A 22591-nucleotide genomic window follows, 5' to 3' on the forward strand; every position below is an offset into this window, starting at 1 on the left:
AGGACACTCCACCTCCCAACTCCATAACTTTGCATTAGCTTGTCTTTCATGCCTGGAATGCCCTCACTTGAGTTTTTCAACTCTCTCTCCCTCTCTCTCTCTCTCTCTCTCTCTCTCTCTCTCTCCCCCCCCCACCCCTTTTCTTTCTGTCTAGGTCTCTCTGTCTTTCTCTCCATGTTTCTGTCTCTTTGGCCCTCAGTCTCAGTTTCTTTGTCTATGTCTGTGCCTCAGTCTCAGTCTTTCCAGTCTTCCTTTCCACCTGCCCCCTACACACACACACACACACACACACACACACACACAGTGAGAGAGTGAGAGAGTGCTACTAAAGGCTTCCTCTCTGGGATGACCTCTAGCTACTCCGTGTGGAATGTAAACTCCTTGAAGACAGGAAATGTTTGTTTTCGTTTTAACCTTTCTTTGCATCCTCACACAGAGTCCAAGGCACAGAGTGCTTCGGGGAAGCTGATTGACTGACTGACAGACTGAAACTACACTTCTGAACCTATTGAAATTCCCTGCCCTACTCAATTCAATTCAATTTGATGTATAAAATCTTAGGATTTAAAGCCAGTAGCCAATGTAGATAACCGAGTTCAGTCCCCACACTTGCAGATGAGGAAACTCATGTCCTGTGGGGAGAGGTAATTTGCTCAAATTAACGAAAATAGTAAGGAATCTATGTTTTGTTTTGTTTTGTTTTTTGCGGGGAAATGGGGGTTAAGTGACTTGCCCAGGGTCACACAGCTAGTAAGTGTCAAGTGTCTGAGGCCGGATTTGAACTGACGTACTCCTGAATCCAAGGCCGGTGCTTTACCCACTGCGCCACCTAACTGCCCCTCTATGTTTTTTTTTTTTTTAAGGGACACAGACGGTTTCAAAGTGCTTACATTTCACCAGATGATGTAAGAGACATGATGTAAGAGACTACTCTGCACAGAGTATCACAGTGAAATAAGATGAGATAAATGCATAAAAAAGACCCAGACCCTAATGTTTTTTTTTCCTTTTCTTATTCCTTTTCTCTAACGTCTGCATGTAGGCCCCTTTTTTACTCCTCTTTTCAATGTCTGTCTGAAAAGGGATACCGATGTTCAACAGACATACTTTCGTTGTCTTCATGCAATCACATTTTGTGCTCTTCTCAAATTTTCAGTGGAGTGAGTTGAACCTATCATAGCCTTGCTTCCCTGCTCTCTCTCACCTCTATCCGGGCCCCCATCCCAGGAAACGAAATATAATGGTTTTTTCCCCCTTGTCTGTGATAGGACTGGAGCCCGCCTCCCCAAGTGTGTTAGTCTTCCTTCAGAGAACTGCGTCTCCATCCTTGACCCAAAGGCTGCCTGCCCCCAGGCTTCAGGCTTGGGATCTTAGGGAAGGAACTGTTCAGGATTGCACACAAATTCCCTTCTCGCTAGTGAAGAAGATAGGGCAGCTGTGGGGTGCGTAGGGAGGCGAGCCTATTTTGGCTAGACGCTCCCTCCAGGGCGCCGGCGAGGGCCACTGGCTGCTGGGGGCGGGAAGAACGCGGCCGGTGTGGAACGAAGCTACAGCGAGCTGGGGGCAGGAGGAGAGAGGGGCGGGGCGGGACAGGACGCGGCAACTTCGCTCGGCGGCCACTTGGGCACTAGAAGCAGCAGCAGCAGCCGCGGCGGCAGAGACAGCCGCAGCAGTTGCGGGAGCTGCCGACGGCCTCTAGATCCCGGCGGAACTGGGATCTCTAGAGGCAGAAAAGCGCAGCAATAGAGCGCTACGCGGCAAGCAGAGACCCGCGAGGTGTTGGGGCTTCCGACAGGCGGGGCTGGGCTGAGACGCCCCCTACCCGGAAGCCCTCCCCAGCCCCAGATGGCTGAGCTCCTGGGCTCTGGTCCTGGCCGAGGGCAGGAGGCGAAGTGAGGACTGCCACCCAGCAGTAGCCTGAGCGCAGGGTTAGGGGAGAGCCGGAGAGGACTCCATGGGTAGCGCAGATCGACATGGTGATGGACATCAACAGCAGCGGCGGCGGTGTCTCGGACCCGAGCTACTACAGTAGCCTCCGCTCCTTCCTGCTACAGGAGGTGGGACAGGGTCTCCGCGACCTGAGCCCCGACGGCGGCGGCGGTGGCAGTGACGGGATGATCTCGGGCTCCTGGGAGCCACATCTGCTTCAGGTGATCCAGGAGGTCACGGCCAGCCCCGAGCCAGGTTTCCTCCAGGGCAACAACTCGGGCTGCGGGGAGCAGATCAACTATGGCAACACCGAGAAAGTTGTGATCGGGGCCATCCTGTCCCTCATCACGCTGCTCACCATCGCGGGCAACTGCCTGGTGGTGATCTCCGTCTGCTTTGTCAAGAAGCTCCGCCAGCCCTCCAACTACCTGATAGTGTCGCTGGCCCTGGCCGACCTTTCGGTGGCCGTGGCGGTCATGCCCTTCGTCAGTGTCACGGACCTCATCGGAGGCAAGTGGATCTTCGGACACTTCTTCTGCAACGTCTTCATCGCCATGGACGTTATGTGCTGCACCGCGTCGATCATGACCCTCTGTGTGATCAGCATTGACAGGTAAGCAGGAGGCCAGCAGGAGCCTGTGCGCCCCGTCGGTCGGGAGCTGATAGAATGTGGAAGTAAAGTGCTCGCTGGCCCTTCAGGGATGCTGTCAGATAGTGATAGATTCTACAATGGAGTAAATGAATTTGGCGAGGCTGCAGGGCAGGATTGAGATGCTGAACTGCAAAATATCAAACTATAGGTATATATCTATACTTATCCATCCATCTGTCTGTCTATCTATCTAAGCATATATATGTATATATATATAAATATAAATATAATTGGTTTCCCCCATTTACTTACACACACACACACACACACACACTCACACACATCCCTTTTCACCCTCTCCTCACCCCCCCCACTCAAAATGAGTCCTTTCAGTTTTTCACCAGGGGTCTCTTTTTTCAGTGCTTCGACAAATAACAGTCAGTAAATAAGAGTTTATTTAAAAAAAAAAGAGGTCAAGAAAAGACTGCAATCCTAAACATTTGTATAATCAATCCATCTCCAGGGACCAATCTCATTGAGGTATCATCTGGGAAATGATGAAAGCAAAACTTTCAGAAGCTTTGGCATCAATATCATTGTTAATTTAGCATAACATTCTTCCCACCACGCTGTTGTAATGATTGGTAGTACTGGGCTCATGTTTTACAAGTTTTCCCACTAGAAACAGAAGACTCTATACTCATGACTACATCACTGGCTAAGCAGAAATTCTTGGCTCCAGCCTTGTAGTGTCATTTCCCTTGTGATCATTAATAGTGAGCTTCCCATCATGGGAAGTGTTCAAGCAAAGATTGAATGATAATCTGTTAGGGATGCTGCATTCCAGCATGGGGTAAGCAGTCATCCCAAATGATCTTTAAGGAGTTTTGCAAAAATAAGATTCCATGATCTTAGAGTTCTTTGGACCTAGAATTGTCTTTAAAATTAGGAACATGGAGTACTGGACTCAGTCACCGATTCAAACATTTATTTAGGACCTGCTATGTGCAAGGCCCTGTTTTGGGCACTGGGGGAAGTAGAGGGATAAATACATTATAGTCTCTGCAGTCATGTGCATTACATTTAGCTGTCTCAGAAGAGATAACATGTGTTTCGGGAATATATACTATAATACAAATTAGTCAGTGACAAGTATGTAAAGAGAAGTGCTGTGAGAGGTACAAGAAGGGAAAGATGGTCTTTTGGCCCCCAAATAATTTAGCATCAAGATGTAATTGTTTTCTCAGAACTGCTTTTGCTTTTGTTGGTACGGTACTTAGTACACAGCAGGTGTTTAATAAGTGCTTGTTAATTAAAAAAACTGTTATGAATTAATTTTGTACTTTTAAAGTATTTTTTTCTTAGAAAGGTCATTAAATGCTCTTAAATTTAAGAATGAAAACTGCCTTTTACTTAAGTCTGGTAAACCCTTAACATTTTCAGAACTCAAAGTATTTGAGAAATAAATTGATGCCTTTATAGCTCCTTTGAGGTCTTATGCTATATGAAGATTTCTCTCATTTTTCTGTTTTAAAAAACAAAGCTACTTAACTATTGTTGATATTGGACACATTTTAGTTATTTTAAGCTTGCCCAAGGTTTATAATGACCAAATAAGGAGAAAGATAGAAAAGGGTATCTTTTATAGGAAAAAAAATGAGTTCTGTAGTTAGGAGACTAGATTTCTTAAAAAAAAAAAAGCTTTTCTGTCATTTTATAATTACAGTAGAAGGCTCTGATAGGGGAAAAAAAAAGCAATTATTTTAAGAGCACTGCATACACCTGAAATTTAAGCTTTCAGCTTGTAAAGTTCTAAATTGGTATAGTTAAGAATAATGACAGCTATGAGTTTATGATATTGACTGTGGTAAGAGTATTGACTGCTGCTCTAAAAGATATAAATGAATTCTAAGGGCAGCAGTTTGAAAACTGTGCCGCCCAAAAGAATTATCTGTGAAGACTGAGTCCCCTTAAAGGTAATTGAAGTATAATCAGATAAGAAAAATTCATCCAGTAAATGCTGTGCTTGTAGTCTTTTTTCATTACATAATTGGTAAAAAGCTATGCACTCATCCCATTATGTATATGCAGCAGTAACACTTTTTCTTCTTGGCACGACCAGTTTATGTTCAGAGCACCCTCTGAGTGCTACACTAACCAAAGATATTCTTCACTCAATATGCAGGTATAACTTTTAGCATTAACAAGAATGTGGTCAGCTAGAGAGGAGGCTGGCACTCCTTGGCAGATACTCTGATGTGTTCTTGTGTTGTTGGGCATCTGAAGTCTTGGTCTTCTTTTCATGGCATGAGCTATTTTACTGCCACAAACTGATGCTCCAAAGATAGATGAGTTGTCACCCAGAAGATGGGTGGCAGTCTTTTCAGTGGGGGTATTTTGACTAAAAAAATGGTTGCTTACCCTTTTTGAATCTGAGGACTTTGACTTTAGTTGAGCCTGAGGGATCGATGATATCAGAAGACTCAAACCACTTATTTTCTTGAACTGCACTGGGTAAAAAATGTGAAATGCTCCTTTCTCTTTTTGCCTTGAGATGAATTATTTCTAAAGGGGGTATTTTTCAAAGATTGCTTTTAGAAAAATGGCAGTTGATAGGAAATGGTCTATAAAATAGAAATTGGAGGAAAATACATCATTTAAACAGTGTGCTTTAATGCAGAGATAATGAAGCTGCCACTTTCCTTTCAAATTCATGGATGAATTGCCTTGTAATCCCCTCCCTCCTCCTCTTTTTGTGCCTTTTATCCCTAAGTAATGGTTTCTAGGGGCTTCTGACCTAAATAATGGGACTCAAGTGAGAATAGACTGAAGATAATTCCCATTATGTGTGTATTGATGAATATATATTATATTATATCTATAGCATAAATATTTATAGACTGTACTTAGTGGCAGGGCTTGGAATCAGATGAGCCCTGGGTTTGAAACTTGCTGCTGATTCTTCCCCGTTGTATAATCATGGACAAGTCATAACCTCCCCAAACTTCAGTTTTGTCATCTGTAAAATGGAGATAATGATGCCTGTAGTACTTACCACACAGTGTTTTTGTGAGGATCAAATAAAGTAGTGCGGAAAACTTGCTCTGCAAGCTTGAAAACATTATGTAAATGTCAGATCTTAAAGCATTCTCAATCTTACAAGCAGACATTCTAAGAAATTCAAAGATACTTTTAAAAGAACACAATCTTTCTGGGAATATTCCTCAACTGCTGAAGAGGAAATATACCCCACTAATTCTGTTTTCTATTTGGTTTCCTTCTACCCCTAGAACTTCCCTACAAACTGTAAAGACTAGCTCTAGACTACTGTTGATTTGACAAGCCATTGATTAGATGAAGACTTTAGAGCAGGGGTTACTTGACCTTGCATCTGTGAACTTGCTTTCCTTTCTCCTATATTTTGATAACTGTATTTCAACATAATTGATTTCCTTTGCAATCATACATGTTTTATTTTATTAATTTAAAAAAATTATTCTGAGAAGGGATCTATAAACGGTCCATCAGTCTGCCGAAGGGTTCCATGACATCTACAAAGGTCATGACCCTCTGCCCTAGAGGCAGAAAGCCATTTCCCCCAATGGAATGTCAGATCCCAAATTGGGCCAATTGAAAGCATTTGCTGGTATTTTTTTCTCTATGTATTTTGATTCCAGAAATAGGATGAGCAAAAGAATCTGATTAGTTTAGTTTTATCAGGAACAAATAATTTCCAGTTTCATAAGCAGTCCTTGTATGTCTTGGAGGCACAGTTGGGTAATGAGTCTAGAAGACCTAGGTTGAATTCTGCCTCAGACGTGTACTAGTTATTTGACCATAGGCAAGTGATTTAAGTTCTCCAGGTCTCCAGGAAATCCTCTAAGGCTATTAATCACAGATGAATTGCTCTTCTCTATAGGATGAAATACTATCTATGCCACCTCCCCAACCTTCACCTTTACCTCCCAGCACTCCTTGTACAACTTTCTGGTCTAATTTAGAAGAGCTTCCTTGACCTTTGCAGTATGGAGTTTTATGTGGTAATGGACTTGAGCTGATGCCTAACTCTCTCTGGGCTTCCTCCGAAGCCAGGTACTGTGAGTCATTCACTTGGATTATTGTTCTGAGTTTTGGTGTTTCTGGCCACTGTGCTATTGTGCTTTGCTGTGCAGTGAGCAGTCTTTCTGTCTAGCTCCTGGGAACAGGCTTTCTTTTCCAATTTAACTGTCCATATACACCTTGAAAACTAATTTTTAGCTTACACAAACATTTTTTAGAGAAACTTGTTAAAGCAGTAGTACAGGTTAGGCTATTGAGAAGAGGGAGTGCAAGAAAAATAGTTATAGAAGCAGCCGGCAACTGCGAGGAAGGGTCTTTGGATTTAGAGTTTAAATGCCTGGATTTGAGTTCTAACTCTTCTACTTACTGTGTGACCTGGAGCAAATCACAATATCATCTTTATGAAGTTGTTGATTTCATAAGTCATGGGCCTCAGCCACCTCATCTGAAAGATGGGAACAATAATACCTGTACTATTTATCTAATATGGTAATTGTGAGGAAAGGAATTTGGGACCTTTAAAGCTCTATACAGATATAAGATACTCTATTACTATAAAACCCACAGGGCTTTAGGAAATTAGAATGAGGTAGTGTTTCTATAGTCCCTTGGGAGCTGTGAAATGCTACAAAAATGTATCTATTATTATTTGGCCCCTGTTGCATTATCATGCGCAGGATCGAAAGGTTAATAGATTTAAAGCTGGATGGAAATTTAGAGGTCATTTATTTAGTCCAACCCGCTCCTTTTACAGAAGAGGAAACTGAGTTTTAATAAAGTAAAATGAATTATCCAATGGTATGATTGGGATTATAACTAATTCAAATTAGTCTAGACCAGAGGTGTCATACTCTGCCAGCAGGTAGCATGTAGCCTGAAACATTACAAAATGTAATTGGGGAACTTTTAACAAAATAAATAAAAATACAACATAGCATAGTTGATGTTGATTTGTGGTTTTCATAAGTGAATATACATCCAGCAGGGAACCTTTTCTTTTTGAGTTTGATACTATTGGTCTAGACCATTAGGGCTGGAAGGATTCTTTTTAATGACTGGGTCATAGAATCATAGTCTTAATGTTGGATGGGATCTTGGTGATTATCTAGTCTGATTCCATTATTTGGTGGATGAGGAACTAAAGGTCAAAGAGTAAGGGGACTTCATGACTAATCCAGTCCCCTTAATTTGTTGAGTGAAATCGAGGCTCATAGAAGGTTAATTGCTTTCTCAGGATCATTCACCTGAATTCATTTTAGAATCTGGGCTACATCCAAGGTCTCTTGTCTCTCAGTACAGCACACTTTCCTTTCTGTCTCACTGAATTTGTGGTAAGAGGACAAAAAACATTCATAGAAAACATTCTTCAAAATTATTTTATGCAAAAATTATTATGCAATAATTATACAAAAAAATCTCCAAAATTATCTGGGCAGTGGATCCAGTGTCTCAAGGTAGATATGTGGTAGATCCATACCTAGTTTCTGCCAGATTACCTCTGAAAAGGGTGTGGATTCATAGATTCCATTTTATTATTGACCAATTACTGACATTGGCAGGCAAATCTAATGTAAAATAAAGTGTAACAAATAGTTAAGAGAAGTTCAGAGAAAATGCTGGGTGAGGCCTGAAAGAAGAAAGCCTTCTAGATGGGAAGAATAGCACAAAGAAAGGAATGAGATTATAAAAGTTGTTTTACTTCATTCCTAGACAATTGTTTTCTTTTGTTTTTTCTTCAGTCAATTTGGGGATTTCTTGGCAAAGATGCTGGAGGGGGGTTGCCATTTCCTTCTCCACCTCATTTTACAGATGAGGAAACTGAGGTAAACAGGATTAAATAACTTGCCCAGGGTCACACAGCTAGTAACTTTCTGAGGCCAGATTTGAACTCAGGAAGAGGAGTTTTCTGATTCCTGACCTGGCACTCTATCCACTTTGCCACTTAGTTGCCTTTCTGGTTCTAAATTATTCTGGACAATTGTCATAGTCTAATAACTGGTTTTATGACTCTAGCCTCTGTTTCATCCTCCAATCCACCCTGCATAGAGTTGCCAGATTTCTCTTAAAATATTGCTTTGAGTCACATTTTGCCCCTTCAAAAACTTTCAGAGGCTCCCCACTGCCTATGGGTTAAAGCACAGACTCATTAGGCTGGCATTTAATGATGGTCCAGCCCTAATCTACCCTTTGAACCTCATTCACACTCCTCCTCCAGAGCTCTCTGCTTTAGCCAGATTGGTTTACTCCTCTCTGCACAAACATTTTTGTGCTTTGGTATTTCAGTGCATTTGCTCTCATCTTTTCTGGAGCCATTGATTTAGAACTGGAAGGGAGATTAGAGATCATTTTGTCCAAGCCTTTATTTCCCCACCCTGGAATACCTTTCCCATTTGAATTTTTTTAATAAAAGTATTTTATTATTTTTCCATTACATGTAAGGATAGTTTTCAACATTTGTTTTCATGGGATTTTTAGTTCCATATTTTTCTCCTTCCCTCCTTTCCCTCCCTGCTCCCCAAGACAGAAAGCAATCTGATATAGGTTATATATGTACAATCAAATTACAAATATTTCCACATTAGTAATATTCTGAAAGAAGAATCAGAGCACAAGGGAAAAACCTCAAAGACAAGGAAAAAGAAAACAGCCCAAAGTAGAAACAGTATGGTTCAATCTGCATTCAAAATCCACAGTTCTTCTTTCTGGATGTTGAGAACATTTTTTATCATGAGTTTTTTGAAATTGTTTTGGATCACTGCACTGCTGAGAAGACCCAAGTCTATCACCATTGTTCATCACACAATATTGCTGTTACTGTGTACAATGTTCTCCTGGTTCTGCTCCTCTCAGTCAGCATTAGTTCATGTAAATCCTTCCAGGTTTCTCTGAACTCCTGCTCATCATTTCTTACAGCACAATAGTATTCAATTACATTCAAATACCACAACTTATTTAGCCATTCCCCAATTGATGGACATTCTCTCGATTTCCAATTCTTTGCCACCACAAAGAGAGCTGCTATAAATATTTTTGTACATATGGGTCCTTTTCCCTTTTCTATGGTCTCTTTGGCATACATTCCTTGCTGTGGTACCACTGGGTCAAAGGGTATGAACAGTTCCCATTTGAATTTTAACCATTCTTCAAAACCCAGTTCAGCTCCTAACTGAACCATTATTATTTTGGAAAGTTCTCTCTCTTCCTCTCTTTTGAACAGCTGTGTATTTTCTATTTATGTGGGACAGCTAGGTGGTGCCATAGTACACAGAGTGCTGGGCCTGGAGCCAGGAAAACTCATCTTCCTGAGTTCAAATCTAGCCTCAGACACTTACTAGCTGTGTGACCCTTGCCAAGTCACTTAACCCTATTTTCCTCAGTTTCCTCATCTGTAAAATGAGCTGGAAAAGGAAATGACAAACCTTTGCAGTATCTCTGCCAAGAAAACGCCAAACGGGATCATGAAGTCAGGCAAAACTGAACAACAACAAAGCATTTACTATTTATGCCATCAATTTGACAATAGGCACATGCTTCCTATTGACAGCTCTTTTATCATTATTTTCAACAGTTTTGGGCAATTTCATGCTTTAACTATTTATGTGTTTAGGCCTCATCTCAAATTCTAAACTCTTTAAGGCCAGAGTCAGTATATTCCTGTGCCTTAAATCCATTTTTCCACCCCTCTCCTCTCCAGCACTTAGCTCAACATTGGAATCACTCAATAAAAAAGCATTTTATTTAATTGGCTAATTTGATAAAAGTAGAAGGAGTGAGATAGGTTTGGGAGATAGGGGCAACTGTTGACTGGAGGAGGAAACTCTACTAGAATGTAAAAAGAGAGGAGGTAAACCAACTAGAGTGGGAAATGTGTTGATGAAGAACTTACTAGACTGAATTGTTTAGGTTTTTTCCAGATGAATAAAAAGAAATCAACGGTTCCTGAACAAAGAAATGACATGATGAAAACAGCCTTTGTGAGAAAAAGTGTTTAAGCTGTGTGTAGGATGGATCAGAAATAGGAGACTTGAGGCAAGAACATTAGCTTGGAGGCTTTTGCAGTAACCCATGAATTGATAAGGTTCTGTTTTAGAGTAGTAACTGAAAGTGGAATAGAAGGGATAAATGTAAGAGATGTAAGAGAGGAGGGCTTGGCAGGACTTGGTGGCCTATTGGACACAAGGAAAAAGATAACCCCAAAGTTCTTTTTTTTAATTTAAAATTTTTATTTTTGGTTCCAAATTCTCTTTCTTCTGTCATCCCCTCCCCCTACTCATTGAGAAAGCAAGAAACATGATACCCATTCACGAATTCATGTTTCTTGATATCATGGTAAAAATTTCTGTATTAGTCTTGTTCTGAGGAAAAAAGAGAAAGAAAAATAAAAAAAAAACCCATGCTTCATTCTGTACTCTGAGTCTGTTAGTTCTCTATATGGAGGTGGATAGCATTTTATAATCATGATACTTTGTGGTTGTGGTGGATCACTGTATTGCTCAAAGTTACTGAGTCTTTCATAATCAATTATCTATATAATATAGCTGTTCTTGTGTAAATTGTTCTCCTGGTCCTGCTCACTTCACTTTGCATCAGTTCATCTAAGTTTTCCCAGGTTTTTCTGAAGCCATACCCTTTATAATTTCTAACAGATAGTAGTATTCTATCCCATTTATATAACATAAGTTGTTCAGCCATTATCCAATTGATGGACATGTCCTCAGTTTCCAATTCTTTGGAAAAAAGAGTTGCTATACATATTGTTGTATGTAGGGGTCCCTTTTCTTTTATCTCCTTGGGGTATAAACTTTGTAGAAGTATTGCTGAGTCAAAGAGTACACACAGTTTAATAGCCCTTTGGGCAAAGTTCCGAATTGTAATCTAGAATGGTTGGACCAGTTCGCAGTTCCACCAACAGTTCATTAATGTATTTAATTTCCCACATTCCCTTCAACATTTGTCATTTTCCTTTTCTGTCATCTTAGGCAAGCTGATGGATATGAGGTGGTACCTCAAAGTTGTTTTAATTTTGATTTCTATAATTTTTAGTGATTCAGAACATTTTTCAAATGATTGTGGAGAGCTTTGATTTCTTCCTCTGAAAACTGCCTGTTCAGAACCTTTGTTTATTTATCACTTGGGGAGTTTTTATAAATTTGGCTCAGTTCCCTATATATTTGAGAAATGAGACCTTAATCAGAGAAGCTTGCTAGAGAATTTTGTCCCTTGGTTTCTTGCTTTTTTTCTAATTTTGGTAGCATTGGCTTTGTTTGTGTGAAAACTTTTTAATTTTACATAATCGAAATGATTCATTTTACCTTCTGTGAACCTCTTTATCTCCTGTTTGGTCATGAACTCTTCCCCTATACATAGATATCTTATGTATTTTCTTTTTTTAAATAGTATTTTATTTTAGCACAATCATGTTCAGCATATTTCCACATTAGTCATGTTGTGACAGAAAAATCAGAACAAAAGGAAAAAATTACAAGAAAGAATAAAAAAAAAAACCCACCACCACCACCAACAAAAAAAACCCCATGACAATAGTATGCTTCAATCTGCATTCAGACTCCATAGTTCTTTTGCTTGATGTAGAGAGCACTTTCTATCATGAGTTTTTTGGAATTATCTTGGTTCATTGTATTGCTGAGAAGAGCTAAGTCTATCACAGTTGATCATCACACAATGTTGCTGTTACTGTGTACAATGTTCTCCTGGTTCTGCTCAATTCCCTCAACATCAGTTCATGTAAGTCTTTCCAGGTTTTTCTGAAATCTGCCTGCTCATCATTTCTTATATCACAATAGTATTCCATTATATTCATATACCACAACTTGTTCAATCATTCACCAATTGATGGGCACCCTCAATTTCTAAAAGGAACAGCTATAAATATTGTTGTACATGTGGGTCCTTTTCCCTTTTTTATGATCCCTTTGGGATACAGACCTAGTAGTGGTATTGCTGGGTCAAAGGGTTTGCATTAGCCTTTTGGGCAGAGTTCCAAATTGATCTTCAGAATTGTTGAATCAATTCATAACTCCACCAACAATGCATTAGTGTTCCAATTTTTCCACATCTTCAACATTTATCATTTTCCTTTTTTTGTCATATTAGACAATCTGATAGGTATGAGGTGGTACCTCAGAGTAGTTTTAATTTGCATTTCCCTAATCAATAATGATTGTGAACATTTTTTCATATGAATATAGAGAGCTTTGATTTCTTCATCTGAAAAGTGCCTATTCACATCTGACAGGTATTTTCTTCCGTGCTCCCTTAATTTGCTTATGATATCACCCTTTATGTCTAAATCATGTACCTATTTTGACCTTATTTTGATATATGGTGTGAGATAATGGTTTGTACCTAATTTCTGCCAAACTATTTTACAATTTTGCATCAGTTTTTGATTAATGGTGAGTTCTTGCTCCCAAAGTTGGGCTCTTTGGATTTATCAAATAGTAGGCTATTTTGCTCATTTGATTCTGTATATTTTGTAATGATGTATTCCTTGCATCAATCATTCTATTTCTTATCTAGTACCAAATTGTTTTGATGATTATAGCTTTGTAATATAGTTTGAGATCTGGTACTGATAGGCCCCTTTGCTTTACATAGTCTTTTTTCATTGAATCCCTTGAGAATCTTAACATTTTATTCTTCTAGATGAATTTTGCTAATGTTTTTCTAGCTCTGCAAATTAATTCTTTGGTAGTTTGGTATGGTACTGAATAAGTGAATTAATTTGGATATTATTTTCATTTTTATTATATTGGCTTAGCCTACCCACGAGCAATGTCTATTTCTCCAGTTATTTAGATGTCTCTATTTGTGTGAAGTGTTGTGTAATTGTATTCATATAGCTCCTGTGTGTCTTGGCAAGTAGACTTCTAAGTATTTTATACTGTCTGCATTAATTTTAAATGGAATTTCTCTTTCTATGTCTTCCTTCTGTATTTTTGAGTAATATATAGGAATACTAATGATTTGTGTGGGTTCATTTTATATCACGCAACTTTGCTAAAGATGTTAATTGTTTTGATTCTTTTTTTTGTTGACACTCTAGGGTTCTTTAAGTAAACCATCATGTCATTTGCAAAAGTGATGGGTTTTCTTTGTTATTTGTGCTTATTTCTTTAACTTCTTTTTCTTGCCTAATTGTTATAACTAGCATTTCTAGTACAATATTGAATCATCATAGAGATGATAGACATCTTTGTTTCACCCCTGATCTTATTGGAAAGGCTTCTAGTTTATCCCCATTACAGATAATGTTTGCTCTTGTTTTTAGATAGCTACTACTTTTCATTTTAAGAAAAGCTTCATTTGTTCCTGTGCTTTTTAGTATTTTTAAAAATAAGAATGGGTGTTGTATTTTCAAAAGCCTTTTCAGCATCTTTTGAGAGAATCACATTTTTTTGGTTATTGATGTGGTCAATTATGCTTCTAGTTTTCCTATTATTTAACCAGTTCTGCATTCCATAAAGCCAAGATGGTCATAGTGTATGATCTTTAAGATATATTGGTATAATCTCCTTCCTAGTATTCTATTTAATTGTGTGTGTGTGCAAATATTCATTAGGGAAATTGGTCTATAAGTTTGTTTCTCCACTTTTGCTTTGCTGGTTTTAGGTATCAAAACTATATTTTTTCATACAAGGAATTTGGTAGGACTCTTTTAAAAAACTATTTAAAAACAATTTATATAATATTAGAATTAATTGTTTTTTAAAATGTTTGGTAGAATTTATTTGTAAATCCATCTTGTCTTGGTTCCTTCCCCTTCCTCTTCTCACCCCTCCACCCCACCCCCCAACCAGGGAGATCATTGATGGCTTCTTCAGTTTCTTTTTTATATGAGACTATTTAAGGATTCTATTTCCTCTTCTGTTAATCTGGGCAATTTGTATTCTTACAAATATTCATACATTTCATTTAGAATGCCAGTTTTATTGGCATATAGTTGGACACAATAGCTCCTAATTATTGCTTTAATTTCATTTTCATTGGTTGTACATTCACTTTTTAAATTTTTGATATTAGTAATTTTTCTTTCTTCTTTTAAAAATCCTATTAGCCCTCATTGCCGCACAACGCCCCCCCCCAAATCCTATTAGCCAACAGTTTATCTATTGATTGTTTTTTCCCGTAAATCAGCTCCTACTTTTTATTTATCAGTCCAGTTTCCTTTTTAACTCCCAATTTCATTAATCTCTCATTTGATTTTCAGGATTTCTATTTTGGTGGTTAATTGGGAATTTTATACTTGTTCTTTCCCTGGTTTTTTAGTTGCATGCTCAATTCGGTGATTTGTCCCCTCTCTTTTATTGATGTAAGTTTCTAGAGACATGCATTTTCCCCTAAAAACTGCTTTAGTTGAATCTCACAATTTTTGGTACATTGTGTCATTATTGTCATTATCTTTGATGAAGTTATTGTTTGTTTCTATGATTTGTTCTTTGACCCACCAATCCTTTAGGATTTTTCCATTTTTAATTATTGTTTTTTGTAATTAATTTTAATCTATTCTTTTATGGTCCTTTATTTAATGTAATTTTTATTGTATTATGGTCCAAAGGGGTGAATTTAATATGTCTGTCTGCTTGTCTGTATTTGTTTGTGAACTTTTTATGTCCAAATATATGGTCAATTTCTATGAAGGTGCCATATACAGCTGAGAAAAAGATATATTCCTTTCTATTCCTATTCAATATTTTCCAGAAGTCTATCATATCTAATTTTTCTAAGATTCTATTAATCTCCTTGACTTCTTTCTTATTTATTTTGTGGTTAGATTTATCTAGTTCTGAGAGGGGAAAGTTGAGTTCTTCTACTTCTATAATTTTACTGTTTATTTCTTTCAATATCTTATTTAACTTTTTCTTCAAGAATTTGGATTCTATGCCATTTGGTTCAGTATGGAAATTAATTCATCATATTTTCTTTGTTGTTCAGTTATTCAGTTGTGACAACTCTTCATTACCCTGTGAACCATGCTGTGCAGAGAATTTTCTTGGCAAAAATAATGGAGTGGTTTACCTTTTCCTTCTCTAGCTCATTTTACAGAGAAAACCAAAGCAAATTGAGGTTAGATTTCTTGCCCAGGGTCACACAGTAAGTGTCTGAGAACTGATTTGAACTCAGGTCATCCTGATTCCTGGCTCGGTGCTTTATCCACTGGACCACCTTGCTGCCCTTTGTGGACTTGGGACACAAAAAAGATTTTATTTGGATATTCAATAAACTTAATACCACTTTGCAATTCTATTGTATTTTTACATTTTTAAAAAATCAAAATACTTCCATAGTTTTTAACTCTTGGAGGGTCAAAGAGCCTAGAAATATAATAGTATCAAGCAAAATTTTTTAGACAACCTGTTCTTCAAATTACCTAAGGTTTTGTTGGAATTTCAAAGAATTTCAGGTAAATTATCACTTGCTACCCAACACAAGAATCTCTTCTCTAGTATCTCTGATGGATAGTCATTGAGCCACAACTCTAACACCTGGGCAAGAAAAGTGGGCAAGGATTTGGCATGAAAAGATATGAGCTCTGATTCTTTTCTACTTACTACTTGTGCCATCTTGGGCAAATTACTTCACCTCTCTGTAACTCAGCTGACTCCCTGGTAAAATGATAAGATTGGCCACATGACCTCTAGGTCCTCATCTATGATGCTGTGATTTAAATAGGGGAGCTCACTTTCTCCAAAGGTGGTTGCTCCATTGTTGTACAGCTCATGTTAGAAATGTTCCTCTTGGTCACTCCCTCTAATTGGTTCTAGTTCTCTCTGGAGCTACATAAACTAACCATACTCAAATACATTAAAAATGAATTTGCACCAACTTTCAAACAATTCTATTTAGTTATATTTTTTAATCTCCATGAGAAGTAGTGTAGTGTAAGTGTGGTGGTTCCCAACTTCTTGACTGCAAAGCCACAATAATTCCTGGGGTCCATGGAATTATTGCAAGAGGCTTATGATTTCAGATATGCTCTTGGCATTGTCATTCCAACCTTTATTTAGCTCTAGTAAAATACACAGTGTGACTCAGTGTAATAAATAAATAAACATGCCTTCTCTAGACTGAATAAATAATGACTTGAACATAAATGCATTCGTATTTTACAAATGTATATGGATGCTACTGGCAGCATGGCAAAATGGATAGAGGGCCAACCTTAGCATCAAGAAGATGTGTTTTTATATCCTGCCTTTTGAATATGCTAGCTACATGTCCATGGTTAATTCACTGAATACCTTAGTATCCAAGCTTCTCTCTCAGTGCTATAAATGACAGATGTGCTGATCTGCATCGGTCCAGGGAATTTCTAGAGGAGTTCTTTTCCTCTTCCTATTCATGATATCACAAATCTAGAACAAAATATGTAGATGCTGGTGAGGTTAATGCAATACAGATTAAGTTTAAAGTGTTATTGAATTCATAGTAGCTTTTTGTCATTAGTATTTCTTCCATCAATTAATACTAAAACTGCAACTACTGTCACATAAGGGTCTATGATTTTAAATATGGATCTTTATACACAAAGGGCTTGGAACCATTGGGAGAAAGAGTACTAGATTGGGAGACCTGTATTATGGTCCCAGCTCTGTCACTTACTCACTTTATGATCTTGGAAGAGTCTTATGATATCTTTTGGCTTTAGTTTGCTTATCAAGAAAATGAGGGAGTTAAATGAGATGATTTCTAAGTATATTTCCAGCTCTAAAATTTTGTGATTGAGAAAAACTGTGGTTAATTTATAGAAATTCTTCTGCTTTGACTCCCTACTTCCCAGATCCTTGGCTTTGTGGCTAATACATTGTACTCCTGACACACTTTCTTGACTTCCTAAATCTCCAACTCTTGACTGTCTCTTGACTGTCTCTTGACTCCTGCCTTCCTCCTTGGTTTGCTGGCTCCAGACACATGCCCAGCCTTCTCTCAATCCTGACCCCCCCCCCAGATTACTCTGACCCTGTTCCTACTTATATCCTTTTAGAAAAGTTTACTTGGGAAACAAAATGAAGTCCAGGAGATTGGAGAGATGTAGAATCAGAGCCAAGGGAAATGGATGGTATTTATGGGATAATTCCATCAATCTGTGGCCACCCGATGAGTCACCCTCTGGTGCTATACAGATATGCAGAGCCATGGTGTTAGCAATGTGTTTTGTGTGGCTAAATTATTAGTAGTTTAGCCTTAGGAATTGGCTTTCTGTCATCATTAGTGGTGTGGTACAGGATGAAAATGGAGGGGAAAGAAAATAAAAATCTCTAAACCACTCATTTATTGTAATTTTCAATGAATAAAAATATTTGGCAACAGAGATATTTGATTTAGGAAATGTACAGACAAGTGCACATTGTTCATATTGTGGGTGTGTAAAAATTGGTGAATGCCAAGAAAACAAAAGCTTTTGGCTGAAGCCTCTGGTGCCGTGTACTCAGGAGATGTTCTTTATGGGATAAAATTAAACAACCTCAAAAATAAACTTTGATTATGTGCCTATCATGTGCCAGAGCATTGTCTATAGTGCTGGGGGAAGAAAATACATGGCCCTTGCCCACTTGGAGCTTACAATTTAATAAGGAGATTTAAGAGAAATATGCAGAGAATACTAAATGATATGGAGAATAGGGAAGTGCCAGCAAAGTGTTAAATGCTAATAAGGGTTGGTGGGGCAAAGTCATTATCTACTGGCAATCAGGGAAGGTGCAGATTCAATAGTTTGTAGGGGTTGGGAGAGGATGGCATTCCTGGTATAGGGAAGAATCTGAACAAATGAATGGAGGCTGGAGAGTTTAGGACCAGTATGGAGAATGGGGAATACTTCTGTCTTTCTGGGGTATAGAGAACATGGAAAGGAATCATATGAGATAAAGTCAGAAAAGTTAGATTGTGCAGGACCTTTTGGGTTTTGCCAAGGAATTTGAATTTTGCATCATATACAACAGAGCACAGGGGAATGATATAGCTAGGTCTATGTTTATGGAAGATAAATTTGGCAGTGGTATGTAAGATGGATTGGAGAGAGGAGAAAGTTCTGCTGGTAGGTGAAAAGGCCTGACCAGAGAATATTACCAAAGACTGGTAATAACAATGCTCAAAATTCCAGCTATTGCCTTTGCATTTTTTAGGATACAATGGGTGTTTAGTTCACAGAATTCTGAACTTCACTGATAATAATGTCAGGCATAGAATATCATCTCTTGAGCATCAGGTAGGATTTTCTGGTTTATTCCACAACATTGGCTAATCAATAATTACTCTTCATTCCCTCCTAATGTTCACCTATAATAATAGAATAACTTTTTTTTTTTGGTGAGGCAACTGGGGTTAAGTGACTTGCCCAGGGTCACACAGCTAATAACTGCTAAGTGTCTGAGGCCAGATGTGAACTCAGGTCCTCCTGAATCCAGGGCCAGTGTTCTATGCACTGGGCTACCTAGCTGCCCCATAATAGAACAACTCTGACTAAGACATTTTGACTATTATAAATACCCAAATTAACTACAAAGGACATATTAAGGAAGACATTTAATCTGCAGCCAGAGAAAGAACTGATAAATAGAAGTATGTATAGAATGGTTTTACATATATATGTATATTTTACATATATGTATATGTACATATACATACATATATTTATACACGTGTGTCTAATAGTAGCCATCTGTAGGGTGGGGGGAAGAAAAAAAATAAAAGAAAGTTACATGATAACTTTATATATTTAAAAGGAATAGCAAGTTGTACATAATAGATTTTGTAGTTTCACATACAACTCTCTTTTAAAAAATTCTACTGTTATATTTCTTAAGTTCAGAATAATATAAATGAAATCTAAAAATAAAAAACTCAGTAAAGTGGGTAATATAGATATTATGATTTCCATTTCACAAGAATAAATGCTGAGGATCAGAGAGAGGAAATGATTTGACTCAGATTTCCCAGCTAATGACTGGAAAGACTGAAATCAAAATCTTGCTTTCCTGATGCCAACAGGAGCACTCTCTCTGCTATACTATACTTTTTCCTCTGATGTTTGTGCTGATTTTAAAATCTTAAACATACTATATTTATCTGCATAGAAGTGCAGATGTTTTATTTAGAAATGATTGGAAAGTTAATCATGATTGGTTGCCTTAGGAGAGAGTAAGGTTTGCTATCACTGAAGGTCTTTAAAGAGGAGAGTGAAAAATCATTGTCAGTCCATAAATATTTATTAAGCTCCTACTCTGTTGGACACTGTGCTAAACACAGGGAATAAAAAAAACAATAAAAAAGTAAGACAATCTCTGACCTCAAGGGGTTTACAATCTAATAGAGGAAGACAATGCAGAAAATGAAGCTGCAAAGGGAGAAGGGTAAGGCAAAGGAAAGACATGAGGAAGGAGTCCAAAGGAATCCAGTCAGTTGATGAAATGAAGAGATATCTTGCTTGGGAGCCTTCCCTAAACAGAGGTTCTGGGAGGAGCTCTCCATCCCTACCTATTCCGGACAGAGGGAAAGGGGCACTGATGAGCTATGAATTCCAGGGATGGATTGATTTTGGAGGATGATCAAATTCCTGGGGCTTGACGGCCAAGTCCAGAGGAGTACAGCATGATCTCCTGTTGAAAGTATTGAAGAGAGGAGGGCTGTTTAGATATTTCTTGAGCTGGATGATTTCAGAGGTCCCTTCTAATTTGGAGATTCTCTGATTCTATAAGTTTATATGAAAATGATTTGTAAATTTTAATGATTGTACCTATGATTTTGTCTATGTTAGAACTCTCTCTACCAACCTGGATCTCAAATTACTTATAATGTTGTTTTAGCCTGAATTTCAGAGAGGTTATGTGGCTTTATTGTGGTCTTGTATAAATGTCTGAAACAGAATTGAACCTAGGTTTTTCTGACTCCAAGTCTAGTAGTTGGTTATCTCTACTTTTCTGCCTCTCCTGTATAATAATATTTATAGTTATGGTAGGTGCTCAGGAAATAAACAAAATTGTTGATAGACTGAAAAAATTCACAGTGGCTTCATACAGGTGGCTTTATGATGCAACACAGGCTGATTGCTTTTACTATATGCATTCTTTCTTTGGCTTTCAATGGCTGCTTAAGTAGGTGGATGCATGGATTCTTTGTGCTCAGGGCTTATAATACATGTGTGTTTATTTATGAGTCTTTTTATATCTGTGATAGGAGGTGAAGGTAAAGAAGTATGTGGATGTTTGGGGCAAGAAATTGCTCCATTCCTAATACAACACTGTCAGAAATCCATTCTTATTTCAGCAACAACCTACACCTTGCTGGTGGGACAAGGTTAGCACCTGCATAGGTTGGCACATTACAACAGAATCCCTGAGTTGGAAAAGGCCTCAGAAGTCATCTAGCCCAATCTGTGTCGAGGCATCCTTGGCATAGAGTTCTCCTCTACAACCTCCCTTATGTGCTCCTCCAGACTCTGCCTTACTCCTGTGTGATCTTGGGCAACATCATGAATTTCCCTGAGCTCCAGTTTCTTTTTGGAGATGAGAGGACTTGCAGTATGCACTTTATAGGATTACCTCAACAGAAATGCCTTGAAAGCCTTAAAGGGGAATAAAAATGTGAGGTGGTGATGGTCATGGTGATTGATGACTATTGACTTTGGATGCAGTTCATTCCCCTTTAGAATAGCTTTATTTGTTAAGCCTTTCCCCTCCCCCTCCCTTTCCAAGACAAAATCTAACTTTCTGCTACTTCTATCCATTTGGGACCAAGCAGAATAAGACTAATCCCTCTCCCACGTGACAGCCTTGCAAATACTTGAACACAGATGTCACCTTCCTCCTATGTCATTTGATCCCTAGGATAAACATTCCTTGTTTATTCAGCAGATTCTTGTAGTCCCCCTTAGCACCCTTGTTTTGTTCCCCTTGATGTGTTTCATCATCTCAATATCCTTACTAAAATGCTATGATTAGAACTTAACACAAAAACACTAGATATGGTCTCATGAAGGCAAAATAGAGTTGGGAATACAATATACTTTGTTTTGAACACTATTCCTCTCAATAAAGCTGAAGGTCACCAAAAATGATCCATTAGAATGTAGGCTCCTTGAAGGCAAGGACCATTTAATAAATGCTTATTAATTGACCAAAGATTGTTGTTTGTTTGTTTGCTACCATGTTATTTTGTTGACTTAAATTGAGCTTTTGGTTCACAAAACACCCCAAGTCTTTCATATGAATTGTTTTCTAGCCAAGCCCTCTCTTATTGTACGTATGTATACATGCATGCATCTACACTGTGTGTATACACACATGGATACATGCATACACACATATATAGTTGATTTTTGAAACCCAAGTATAGCACTTTACATTTTTCTGTATTAAACTTCATTTTACTTTGACCACTTATCACCTCTACTTGGACCATTGCAGTAGTTTTCTAATTAGTCATTTTGCCTCAAGTTTCTCTCCATTCCCAGTCCATTTTTTTACTTAGACTTGTCAAGGTGATTTTTCTAAAGTGTAGCTCTGATCATGTTAACCCCTGCTCAGTTAGCTCCATATCTCCCTATTTCCTCCAGAATCAACTATAAACCCTCCTATTTGGCATTTAGAGCTCTTTATGGCTTAGATTTTTCTTTTTTTCCTTTAATTATTATTTATTGTATTAGATACTTCTCTATTATATGTAATTTTTAAAACAATCGTTTAAAAAATTGAGTTCTAAATTCCCTCTTTCCTTCCTGACCCTCCCCACCTCCTTGAAAAGTCAAGCAATTTGATTTTGATTATACATGTGAAGTCATGCAAAACATATTTCCATATTAGCCATGTTGCAAAATAAAAGAGAAACAAAATAAAACAATACAAATACAGTTAGTAAAAAGAAGTATGCTTCAATCTTCACTCAGAGTTCATCAATTCTCTCTCTGGAGGTGGACAGCATTTTTCATAAAGAGTCCTTGGGAATTCTCTTGATCATTCTCTTCCTCAGAGGAACTAAATCTCTCACAGTTAATCA

The 22591-nt window shown here is 38.0% G+C and overlaps 1 protein-coding gene across 2 annotated transcripts in view; it reads left to right on the forward strand.

Annotated features, from left to right (window-relative positions):
* The first annotated feature begins 1593 nt into the window (after nt 1–1593).
* HTR7 (5-hydroxytryptamine receptor 7) overlaps nt 1594–22591 on the forward strand; it is a 92316-nt gene continuing 71318 nt past the window's right edge. For both annotated transcript variants that reach the window (XM_043986859.1, XM_043986857.1), the window contains exon 1: nt 1594–2542. In XM_043986859.1, coding sequence (XP_043842794.1) covers nt 1974–2542 — 569 coding nt within the window. In that variant the 5' untranslated portion in view covers nt 1594–1973. The remainder of the gene's footprint in view (nt 2543–22591) is intronic.

The sequence above is a fragment of the Dromiciops gliroides genome, chromosome 2 (genome assembly GCF_019393635.1).
Source record: "Dromiciops gliroides isolate mDroGli1 chromosome 2, mDroGli1.pri, whole genome shotgun sequence".
Taxonomy (NCBI): domain Eukaryota; kingdom Metazoa; phylum Chordata; class Mammalia; order Microbiotheria; family Microbiotheriidae; genus Dromiciops; species Dromiciops gliroides.